The sequence below is a fragment of the Spinacia oleracea genome, chromosome 6 (assembly GCF_020520425.1).
Source record: "Spinacia oleracea cultivar Varoflay chromosome 6, BTI_SOV_V1, whole genome shotgun sequence".
Classification (NCBI taxonomy): domain Eukaryota; kingdom Viridiplantae; phylum Streptophyta; class Magnoliopsida; order Caryophyllales; family Amaranthaceae; genus Spinacia; species Spinacia oleracea.
In genome coordinates this window covers 98,426,370-98,439,333 of record NC_079492.1, presented here as the reverse complement: position 1 = coordinate 98,439,333, position 12,964 = coordinate 98,426,370, and the positions used below count along the sequence as shown (strand labels likewise).

General features: G+C 36.6%; 2 protein-coding genes across 2 annotated transcripts; both read left to right on the top strand.

Moving 5' to 3' along the window:
• Positions 1-4,413: 4,413 nt before the first annotated feature.
• Positions 4,414-4,893, top strand: LOC110804283 (uncharacterized). Its single transcript, XM_022009854.1, has one exon. It carries the CDS (start codon positions 4,414-4,416, stop codon positions 4,891-4,893), a length of 480 nt encoding a protein of 159 aa, XP_021865546.1.
• A 273-nt stretch (positions 4,894-5,166) lies between these two features.
• On the top strand, positions 5,167-11,887 carry LOC110804293 (uncharacterized). Its single transcript, XM_022009868.2, has 3 exons — positions 5,167-5,405; positions 5,627-7,334; positions 10,691-11,887. Exons 2-3 carry the CDS (start codon positions 5,640-5,642, stop codon positions 11,426-11,428), a joined length of 2,433 nt encoding a protein of 810 aa, XP_021865560.1. The 5' UTR covers positions 5,167-5,405; positions 5,627-5,639; the 3' UTR covers positions 11,429-11,887.
• Positions 11,888-12,964: the final 1,077 nt, after the last annotated feature.

The window sequence follows — 12,964 nt, the reverse complement described above, 5'->3', positions numbered from 1 at the left end:
TATGTGTGTCACACACATATCTCTCTATTGTGAAAATAACATTCAAACTTAGATTTGAAAATTATTCATCAATGACGGACCAAGGCGAAACTTAGTGCATACTGGGTATTAAGATCCATTGACAAAGACCTTATAATATTGTTCTGGATTAAGTAATGGAATTTACTAAATCAAACACGAAAGACTCCATTGGAGACATTCGACCCCATATAAATAAATCTAAGTAATGTATGTTTGAACTATGTATAAGCATTTACTAAGTTAAACATCAAAGAGTCTAAATGAGATTCTTCACCTATATTATATGTCAAAGAATTTAGCTGGATTTAGTATCTACTGAAACTAGAATGAGTTAAAGGTACATGAATAGAAATCAATTGGGAATTATTCTGCAAACGAATTTATCATGTGTGATATAATATGAGGTTCGCCAAAAACGTATCGTATGACTTTAGGCATGACGAACATGTACCAATCTCTATTGATCTAAGTGAAGATCAACTAGATTGAGATCAAGAATACTTATGGTACTTGAAAAGGTACATAAGAATAGTTCTTGATTCAAGGAAATAAAGATATGCTAAATATTGATGCTACTCGCATAAACACTAGCAAAGGATCAAGCAAGACCCTTTGGAGTTAACCATTGGCAAGGATGAGCTATAGAGCATCGTGTTTTAAAATGGCAACATGGATTGGAGACCATGAGTTGTTGCGTGAGAAATTAAATATTAATTTCTATGTTCTAAGATATAGCTGGAAAGTCTTCCACAAATCTGTGAACTGTTTGGATAAGTGAATCCAAACAAAGCATCACTAGCAACCTATACAGTTGAAGTAAAAGTACTTATTGCCTAAGAAGCAATAAAACAGGGTTGTTTATGTTAAAGAGTTCTTCACTGAACTTGGGTAGATCACATGTTTACTGACTTGATGGTTCTTCATTGAGAAATGCGTAGAACCACTATTGTAGTAAGAAAGACTAGATCACATAATAAACAAACTCAAAAGATCTTATCATCATATCTCGAAGAACATTCGATGAAAAGGATATTAAGATTGGCAAAGCATGATAACTAAACCTATGCAACAAGTGAGAAGCAACACTCACATTGTAGCACTGGAAATCAAGCATAGCTTTGAATTCTATGAACTGTTTTAAAGATGGGTTTGAGGCCCATGGTTTTAAAACATTGGGGTTTAACATTTATCATATATGAAATGTATTTTCATATTCCATTTAATCTTGGTTTAGTATTAAATGATGAGTCCCTTCAAATTGACGATATATTCAAGATAGACTGTCAGGACCAGTCCTGTGACTAAGAAATGTCTATCAAGTGAACTTGAATGTCAAAAGTTGAAAAAGGTCCCTGGTCGGAGTTTTCTATAAAGATGGACGCATAGAAAACGTTAGACGACTAGAATGCAAGATGACTAGTAGTTCTGTTTCTTGAACTATGTGGACATGGCAATGTCGTAATCATTTGCATAGATACTTACTTTGAGAAGACTAGTATCGGACAGACCTATGAAACTTTACTGTAAGAGATGAAAATCTGTCATAAGTAAATTTCATTAAAATTATTAGACACTAATCCTCAATACCTGAGTGATTTGAGATTACTTGTTTGAGAACTGCTTACTTTGACGTTGTCAACGGTCTCACCGTAAAAGGAGGATATAAAGGCAACGCTCAGGTAATCACCTATCAAACAAAGTCTAATCTCAAGATCGCAAGATTGGGATTGTCCTCCCATAAATCGGGATGAGATGCTAAAAGTTGTACAAGGCCACTCGGAGAGCTAGAAACTGTAAAATGCATGGCCATGCTCAGATGAATCATAGGCTATGATTATCTGTTTATTTGATCGGTTGAACTCTGAAACCGAGAAACACCTCTGGACATAATAAGGATGACAACTCTTACCTTATGTTCAAGAGCAAGCATCGAGCGACAAAGGAATTAGGAAATGCACACTTGTCCCTAAGGACAAGTGGGACACTGAAGGAAATAATGCCCTTGGTCCAAGTATGCATTTAATGTTAATTCTAATAAATGCGGTTCAGTATTAATTAACAAGTTAATAATTCAGTGAGATCAAGTGAGCTGAATGCCTAGCTAGAGGCCGCTTCAGTTCAAGTGGAATTAATGATATTAATCCACGGCTTACTCTTGACTGGACCCGTAGGGTCACACAAATAGTACGTAAACGGATCAAGTATTTAATGGCATTAAATACTCCATCTATGGATATTCGGAATCGACGGATCTTGGTTTCAGTGGGAGCTGAGATCGTCAAAGGCAAGTAAATGAATACTCCGGAAACGATGATATTGCAGGAAACGGAAATATGGATCGTATCGAAAATGTAAATATTATCTAAGTCTTAGATATTGCCGGAAACGGAAACATGGTACGTATCGGAAAATATTATCGGAAATGGAAATATTACCGGAATCGGAAATATTGCCGGAAACGGAAATATTGTCAGAATAGGAAATATTATCGGAATCGGAAAATAATTCCGCAAACGAAAATATTAAATATTTGTTTGAAACGGAAATTAATTCCGGAATCGGAAATATTAAATATTGTTCGTGTCAGAAATGAATTCCGGAATCGGGAATTTAATCGGAAAGCGTATCGTACGAATTAGCATCGGACGAGGCTTGCTAGACGAAGGCCCAGCACGAAGCCAGGCCGTCGCCCAGCAAGCCACACGCATCCAACAACACGCCAATGCCTCGACCAGGCCCAGCGCAAGGCCAGTCCCAGCCAAGGCTGGCGCACGCGCACAAATGGGCTGCGGGCAGTGGGCCTGTGCGCCGTGCGCACAGCATGGGCCGCAAGGCTTGCGCATGGGCGTGCGATGCTCGTGCGGTGCGTGTGTACGTGCTATACGAATCCTAAAGCTATCGGAATTCGTGCATAGATTAAATCCTAATCCTAAAAGATTAAATTAATTATTTAGAGTTCTAATAGGATTCTAATTAATTAATTAGTATTCTAACAGGATTCGAAATCCTTTCCAAGGTTCTATAAATATATGCCTAGGGTCATAAATTTATACACGAGTTTTTCAACAAGTATTCATACAATAAAACAGTGATTTTTGAGCAGAAAAATCTGTCATATTCTTGCCCATAATTAGCCGAAAATTATAGTACCTTAAGGGCGATTCTAGTTGGTCAATCTTAAGGCGGATCCGGACGTGCTGTGGACTATCTACGGAGGGACGACACTTGGAGTCCTAAAGACTTGTTTTTGTTCGATTCGGGCGCAGCTAGGGAGGGCACGCTACAAAGTGTATGCACCTAAATTATGCTAAATGATTATGTGTAAATAATATGTTTCCTGGCATTAAGGTTTTTCGCATGATTTATGTTTTGTCATATGTATCATAACCCAACAAGGACCCCGAGAAGGTTTCACCAACTACCTCAACCGATGGAGAGAAATGACATCTCAAATGGTCACTCGGCCCTCCGAGAGAGAAGTAGTCAAGATCTTCATTGCCGGGCACATATAGGGGAGTTTGAGGCAGCTGCAAGAAGGGAGAACACCAATAGCCAAGGGCAGACCTATGTAGACCCGGTGGGGTTCATAGGGACCCCCATTATTTTTGGATAAAACTGTAAAATTGATATTGGGGTATTAATTGCACTTGAAATAGTTAACTTATGAATAATTAACTTATATTAATTACAATGTAATATACTTGTAGCCTAATGGTTGTTTGACTACTATGTTACACACTTTGTCTAGGTTCGAATCCTCCTAAAAGGATGCTAAATATGATTTTTTTCCCCTTTCTTTCATTTTTTTTTCCTATGGTTCATGATTTTGCTTTTCAAAATAAAATAAAAATAGTAATGTTATTTGTTCTTCAAAAAGATTTTGTACTTTTCATAAGATATATTACTTCTAGTAATGTATTTTTATAATCCTTTTATAGACTTATAGTTGCATGTTTCTTAGACTTAGAGGCTTAATTAATTCCCTCATACGTATACAATAGCATAATGCCCCATAACCGTTAAGAATGATGTTCCTTTTTTTTTTTTATTAGTGTCTTTGTGTGCTATTTGTTCAGTGGCAATTATTATAATTAAGTAAATCTCCTTCAAAGATGAAAAACTTGTTTTTTCTATTTTAAATTGATATCGCTCCAAGTTATTGTTGAAATTTGGACTAGGTGTTGAGTTTTATTGTTATGAAAACCCAAAAAAAATGTTCATAAATCCTACATATATTTTATTATGGTATTTTTAACATTTCGATACTTACCTCTCAACTTTAACCCCGTAAAAGGAGCAAATATGATAAATTAGAAAGCAAATCATAAACTTTTTGTGGACCCCCATTTATAAATTCCTGGATCCGCCCCTGCCAATAGCCCACCACCGAGGATGGGAAGCACAACATGGAAGCCACCTCCTACAGGGTGGTGGAAAGTGAATACAGAAGCAGCAATAGCAGAGAGACATGTGGGGTTGGGGATGATTGTTAGAGACAACATTGGGGATGTACTTATGTCAGGTGGTAAAAAACTTGATGTGGCCATTCAGGTACTGGAAGAAGAAGTACGGGCAACTTTGTTTGGACTGAGATATGCATATGATGCAGGTTTTCGTCAGGTGGAGCTTGAGACAGATTGCTTGAACTTGGTGACACTCTTGACAAAGAAGTCGAATGAAAACTCGACCTCACAGATGGTGGTGAAGGATATCTTTGTTGTAGTTAATTTATTTGAAGCATGTATTTTTAAGTTTCCAAAGAGACTTTGTAATATGACAACATACTCCCTTGCAAAGGATTCTCTCATGTTTGATGAAGTCTTGATTTGGATGGAGGAATGCCCCCATAGACATTGTTCCTATTGTCGTTAAGACGTTAAAGACAGCTTTGATTGAATGAATAACCGTAACTTTCACCTAAAAAGAAAAAAATACATGAAGCAAAATTTATATGAATTTTGTAAATAATTTTTATTGCCAAAAATTTATGAAAATAAATGTAATAACACAATTTTTAGCTTTTAAGCATGCAACACGTGCATATATTAAACTAGTGTAATATGAAATAAGTGAAGTTAATTAAACATGGCTTTCGTCCCGTCGTCCCGAACACTATGATTGAAATGAAAATTCGAACTTTATTTTTTGAGGGGGAATGAATATTCGAACTTACTGCTCATTTAAACAATTATCCCAACCCCTACCATTCAAAAGAAAAATAAACAAAGGAATTTTCTCTCTCCTCTGCATCTCCTCCCTCCTCCCGCATCCTTCTCCTCTTAAAACCCTAACAACAAAAGCAGCATCTCGGAGTGGTACTGATAGTTGTATCTCTAGTCGGCGGCGCCTCTGCCAACCACCATTCTCTGCAGCTGCAATTCTCGGTAATTATCTGTTTGGTATCGATTTTTCTGTTGATTTTGTTTGTATTTTGATTGATTAAAAAATGTAATTTTCTAAATCGTCAAATATATTCTGCTGAGTTTGTTTTGGTGTTGTTTTATGTCTAATTACTCTATACCTACTTCATAATTCTGCTTGAAATTTGTATTATCCTTTTCTATGTGATTTGATGACAATCACATTCATTTTTCCATGGGCTCAGGGACGAGGCTGGTATGAGTAATAGGGGGTCAAAGAAGAAATTAAAAGATAATGTTGGAATGTTGGATTTTGTTAATTGTCCTAAAACTCCAATTGGTGTTGGGGATAAGAAGTTCATGGATGTTGTACGAAAGGGTAATGAAGTTGTCATAAGTGATTCGTGTGGCGAAATTTCGGTGAATTTTGATAGGAGGGTTACTCGTAGTTTTTCTAGATTAATGGGAAGAAATGTAGAGGTTGGAAAGGTTTCACCAAGTAATCAAAGAGGCAGGAATTTAATTGGTGTTGGGGATATGAAGTTCATCGGTGTTGTAGGAAAGGGTAATGAAGTTGACACAAGCGAGTCTTATGGCGAAATTTCACTGAATTTGGAGAGGAGGCTCACTCGTAGTTGTTCCAGATTAGTGGGAAGAAATATAGAGGTTGGAAAGATTTCACATAGTAGTCAAAGAGGCAGGAATTTGTTCAGTCATAAGGGTTGTGAATCCGAGACGAGGAAAGTCTTGGGTTTGTTGCAATCCTCGGCTGTTCGACTGGGTGGTGAAGTGAAAAGGATAAGCTGTAATAAGGGGAAGGAAAATAGGAGTGATTCTTGCAAAAGTTTAATTGGTGATCCAAAAACAATTGGTTCTGGGCCTCTTTCTCACTGTGTTACTAGAGGAGGTCGAAGGGGGAGACGAAGTAACCTCGCTGGTGATCATGAAAAGGATGGTAAAAAAGATGATTCATGCAAACAAGTAGAAGGAAGTTTGGGTAGGAGGATTATACGCAGAGAATCTATAAAGGTAGGAGGAGAGAATGATTTACCCTGTCAAACTATGGTGAGGCAAAACACTCGAAATTCTTCCACATTTGTGGTTGGAAAAGCAGAATCCATTAAGGCAAGGGAAAGGAAACAAGAGGCCAGTGGTTCATTCAATTATCTTGAAACTGAACCGCGAAAGAGGATACAATGTAGCTCAGTGTTGTCTGCCTGTGTTATTGAAGGGGGAAATTTGGATAGGAGAATTACACGCAGTGCATCTAAAAAGGTGGGAGGAGAGAATGATTTACCCCGTCAAACTATGGTGAGGCGATACTCTCGAAATTCTTCGACACTTGTGGTTGGAAAGGCAGAATCCATTAAGGCAAGGGAAAGGAAACAAGAAGGCAGTGGTTCATTCAAGTATCTTGAAACTGAACCGCGAAAGAGGATACAATGTAGCCCAGTGTTGTCTTCCTGTGTTATTGAAGGGGGAGATAGGAGGATTACACGCAGTGCATCTAAAAAGGTGGGAAGAGAGAATGATTTACCCTGTGAAACTATTGTGAGGCGAAGCACTCGAAAGTCTTCCACACGTGTGGCTGGAAAGGCAGAATCCATTAAGGCCAGGGAAGGGAAACAAGAAGGCAGTGGTTCATTCAAGTATCTTGAAACTGAACCGCGAAAGAGGATACAATGTAGTTCAGTGTCGTCTGCCTTTGTTGTTGAAGGGGAGAAGAAAGCTGCAAAAGCAATTGAGGCGCAGGAAAACGAATCTGATGATTGTGCCGAAGTAGATATACCAGGAAGAAGAGACATTAAACTGTCTGGAGTGAAGAGGAAAAGAAATCAATCAGGGGTTCAAGGGCCTTATAAAGGGTGGACAGAGGAGCAGGAAGTGGCATTGCGAAAAGCTTACTTCACTGCAAAGCCAAGTCCACGTTTTTGGAAGAAAGTCTCTAAACTGGTATTTCCCCTGATTTCCCTGATGTTGATGTTTATGCATCGTTACTCTTCGTGTTCAGTAAGCATGTCACTTTGATTTATGCTGTTTGCTGTGTGCACTGAGAAAAATAAACGTCAATATTTTATCTGCTGTGCATCCAGTGGTGATTTCTAGATTTTATTTGTATTTGAACTGATTTTTTTTTTTTTTCCTGTGATGCATTTTTTGCTTGCTTTTGATCGTTGAGTTGTTATTGAACAACCACATTGCTTGCAGCTTACCTGCAAGTCTTAAAGCAGGAACTTTTTAAAAGAATCTAACATGGTGAATGACCCTAGAAGATCAAAAGATTTGACATATTATAAGAACGTATTACAAATTGTTGAAACTTCCTTTCCTTGCCCCCTTCAAAATACACTGGATGCAGTGGGGAAGATTATATCACTTTACGTGACACAAGTATTGGTTGTATTGTGGTATCTAGACTACTTTATGTGGTGACTGGTGTAGCTTTTTGATGGTCATCCTTTTGCTCAATACATGGTGACTTTGTCCTTTTGTTCAGTTTCCTGATTCATTTCTCGCAAGTTGCAAAAATTGATAAACTTGTAGGATTTTGACATTACCCTTGTTTATCGGTCTCAGATTTTTCAAACCTTTCCAAATCTCAACTCTTTTTTTGAATTGATCAGATATCTATGCTATTTTCTCAAATAGTCATTACATTAAAAATGGAGCTTTGGCATATTTTAACCAGCAAAGTACTCAGTAAGTTGGCCCATCTCTCTTGCCAAAAACTTAAGGGTTTCTGTTGATGGTGTTTTGACTGTTTGTTAAAGAACTAAAGGCCTTACTACCTTAGTCTAATGAGGCGTTGAGTTTCTAACTGGTTTTGTAACTTTAAACAATACTCTCTATTTTTTGTTATCTTGATTAGTCCAGGTAGTCAGTAATAACAATTATGCATTTTGAGAGCCTTATGTTATGCAATATAGTGAACTTAAATCACTTGAAGTAGTTTGCCATCTTCAAGGATAATATTGTAGACAGTTTATTTATAAGTACACCCGATTCAACTAATTTCCGCAAAGATGAAATACTTTAACAGTTTTACCATAATTGCTGATAAAATAATTTCTAATAGTTTTACCTTTTAATGAAATATACGGAGTATTGAATAAAGTTTTAACCTTTGGGGGATGTTTGTTTTTTGTTTTACTCCCTCATTCCCACTTTAATACATCACAATTCTATTTGGGGATGTCCCAAAGCTAGATCACTGTTCATATTTAGTTAGTTTGTTAATGAATTTCACAAATTCTTATTTACAAGTGGTGTACAATATTTTAAGTAAAAGTTGACTCAAAATGCTTAAAAGTTACTTTTATATATATTAAAATTATCTATTTTTTAGTGATAATTTTTTTCATTTTAATAAAAAATATTTCTTCAAAATCACTAATAATGTATAAAATTAATCAGTGAACCCTTTAAAATGTTTATCTATCAACTTTTTTTTAATAATAAAAAAGTTGTAAAAAACTAGGTTAAAGTTACAAAAAATGCATAAAAGTTATCTTGATATACAATAAATTTATTGTACACCTTATGCGCGCAAGACCTTTTGAATGAATTTTCTAATAATTCTATTACTTTTTAAGGATTTGTTCCATTGTATCGTAATAAGATGAAGGATAATTAAGGTGCTTCGAGCGAATTCCTTGAAAATGATTTCTGACTTAAAGATGTCCTATTAAAGTTGGATGGAGAGAGTAGCTTTTATCTTGGCAAAGGTTGTTGGTGATGGGTGAAAACCTTTATTACTGGTGTGTCTTAAGCAGCACTTTCAATTTTATTACCGTATTTATCTTGACAAAGGCTCCCCGTTATTCAAGATAATGGTGAGATTTTAATGGAGACATTGACATCGAACCAATTCTTTAAAGCTCAAATGAAGTTGTACCTCGTGAGTGCTCTGCAATAAGAGTTTTCATCTTAAACTGCAGACGTGTTTTATAAGGTACTCCCTCCTTCCCTAAATGTTTGCCCAATTGCATTTTTTGGGTCAAACTTTAAAAAGTTTGATCATGAATTCTCACTAAAGGCTAACCTATCAACTTTAATTTTAGAATATCAACCTTTAATAATTTTTATGCTTATAAAATTGAAGTTATTTACATTTTAAGTCGCCTCTTGGAGACCATAAAGAGTCCAATGGGGCAAACATTTAGGGACAGAGGGAGTAGCTATTTATTTTCATGGAGCATAGTGTTGGCAGTCAAGCATAGAAGCTAATGGTGGCGTGTGATGAGGATTTTTGTTGGATTAACCATACTGGAAAAGATTAAATCAAGTATGAGTTGACAAGAAATGTGGCAAAGATAACCTCTACTGGAGACACCTGTAGTCCTAGTAAGGAAATGCGAGAAATTTTCTCAAAAGAGCTAGATCTCAAAGGTAAAGCCTGTCACGTTGATGTCCACATGGTCCTACGGTTGAATGGAGTTTTTCTTCAACCTCCGCTGTGCACCATAGAACTGTTTGCACATCCTAATTATGACTTCACGAATAATTTTGATTTCGACCTACCTTTACCCTTGTACTATACTGTTAATATTACAGTATCACCGTATCAGTCTAAATCAAGGTCTTAAGATCTACTTGATTACTTCTGAGGTTGGGATTTATCCGAACTTGGGTTAATTAGCTCGTCTCATATTTATAGGTTTTCATTTGACATTATATGAGACTTTTGGCTGAATTATGTAGGAGAACTTGAAAGATAGCTTAGACTTGCAAAGTCCTGCAACACTTTGGGCCTCAGTGCCCATGTTGTGACCATATAGATATGTGGTATGTAAGAAATCTCACGGGACAAAAATCAAAGACGTGTATTTTTTTTCCCTGCATTTCACAATCATTAGGAGGAAGCAATCTTTAATTTGTTGGATTTGATCTCTATGAATGTTGATCCTGTAGGAGATGATTAAGGGGCTTGGTTTAAATGATAATGAAGGTTCTTCCTTGAAGTTAGCAGTGTGTCAGTAGTGGATTATTCTAACTTTTGCCCCTAGCTGCATTATTGTGACATTTGAGTTTCCATTGTTTGAGGTGTGCTAGTTTCATTCTGCTATTCCGTTGTGGTCAAAGAAGTGCTGGTAGTAACAGAAGAGAAGGTTGAAAGAATGGATGTATTGTCAAAGTGTAGAAACTCATTTCATTTGCAGTATGGTGGTGTGTGTGTCAAGTTTCTTTTCAAACATCATTCATCCTTAATTCTGTAGATGAGATAATGCAGGACTCTATAAAGGTGCATCAGTTTCCAAAGAAGTATCCTATGCACTTGGCTAACTGTTGTTGTCATGCAATTGTTTCAGGTTCCGGGAAAATCTGCTCAAGAATGTTTTGATAAAGTTCATTCAGAAAATCTGACTCCAGTTTGCACTAAGACATCTTCAAGGGCTAAAAAACAGAACTCACCAACTGATTTCTTAGTCTCTAGCAGTGAATTGTTCAAATCTGCTGAAACAAAGAGCAAAAAGCCTTGTAGGAAGAAGTGTAAAAGCCACGTGGCACGTAAAACTGTGAGACAATTATTGCAGAAGTATTGTCATGCGTATCAAGATAACGAAGCAGATTTGTTCGCTGTTCTAGAGCCTTCAGTAAACCCCTCGGCTGAAGCCCTTGAGCTGAATGCTGTACAATCGACTCCAAATCATTTTCTGAGAAGCCCAGATTCGTCCTCAAAGTCACGCGACATATCTTCTATAGGCCATAAGAAGCACCTTTCTAGGTTTAGCCTTAGAAGTGCAAGCCCTCTTTCAAGTCCTCCAGTTCTGAAGAAGGTGAAGAATATGGCTTTACATGAGAAATATATTGACCAGTTACATATCAGGGACGGTAAGAGAAAGAAGTCAGCTCGTCATCAGAAGGATGGAGAAGAAAACACTGTTCACATGAAGGATGTTATTAAAGCTGCAAAAGAGGCCTTAGTCTCTAATGCGAAAGACGCCATCAATATATTTCATCAATCACAGGTCAATATTATGGAGGCATGTTCTGATTCTGAGGAGCTTCTAAACAGTGATAATGATGAAGATGAAACTGTGCTGTAATATACTTTCTTGAGCATGCAACATTTAGTTACCAGACCTAATATCTAATTTGTATCGCAGTAACATCAAGAAAGCTCAGATAGGATGATGAATTTCATCAGGGCAGCAAACAAACACCCTAGTTCCTGATCCGTAAGACGTCATCAGTAAATTTGAGCAATCGGTTGCCAATATTATGAGGCATTTTTCTCTCAGAGGAACTTTTCAATAATAGTTGACGATGAAACTGTATTGACTTTGTAAGTGAGCATGCTAACCATAGAACATGGAGCTAGATCCGACTTTGTACTGCTGTACTATCCAATAATAGAACATCATTCTGTAAATGTCATGTTAATCTGTAGGCTACTCAAACAGTTATTTTTATCTTCATTCTCTGTACATAAGAGCCATCCATTCTGGCTGCTGCAATCTGTATCCTGAGATTATGCTTATATACATCCAGAATTTCTTGATCAATATGAAATTCCCTGAATATAATCTCAATCGCGTGTCTTGTTCTTAATTTTAGTGTTAACTTTTTAAAAGTTTTGGGTTGCACCTTATAATATTACGTGAAGATCAAGTGGAAGACTAGTTCAACCAATTCGTGGACTATGGACCATGATGCACCAAAAGAACATATGTGCATAAATAAAAGAACATGACACTACCACAAAAGAACATGCGGTATAATATTTCACTTTTCTATTATAAAAATAATATATTACTTCACAATTTATTAAAAATATAAATAAAAAATTTATTCATGTTCTTTTCACGTAACCAGATGTTCTTTTAATTATATACTAGTGTTCTCAGGGTGCACCATGCTCACTGTGCACCATGATTCACCATCTAAGTTGCGCTAGTTTAACTTTAGACTGGTTTCTTTTTTAGATTTTTGTACGTACTCTGTATCACTGGTTCAGCTGTTAGTAATAGATAATGTCTGCCAAGATCCAGGAGTGCTGTTGACATTCCGAAGATAACTATCTTATGCTTCCTGATATAAAGTTTCAGTGGGTGCAGTTCAGTGCTTGGCCTCAACTACACAATTCGACTGCATTATGCAAAGAACCAAGCTGTTCTTTAGGGTTTTTTATTCAACGTTCTCATTTGTTAAAAACGACCGCATATTTATGATGAGAGTACGATTTTTGCCCTTTAAAATAAAATCACCACCCTCAATTCACCCTTCCCCCTTCCCCCTTCCCCCTTCCCCTTCTTTCCCTTCCCTGCTTTATCCGGCCACCTTCAACGGAAGTGAACCCCGCCGCCGCTACCGGCAACCCAAAATTGCTGCCACCTCCCTCACTTCACCCCTCCTCTTCCCTTCCCTTCTTATAAACAAATTAATTAATTAAACAAAAAAATTTAACAATTTTAATTTTTTCAATTATATTTAATTTTTTTAATTATGAAATTCAGTAATTATTCAATTTTTTTTGTAGGAAATACTTTATTAAATATCCGAAATTAAAAACGAGATAATAAACTAAAATTTTATTTTTATTACATTCGTTTTTACATGGCGGGAAAAAAAATTCAATTTTT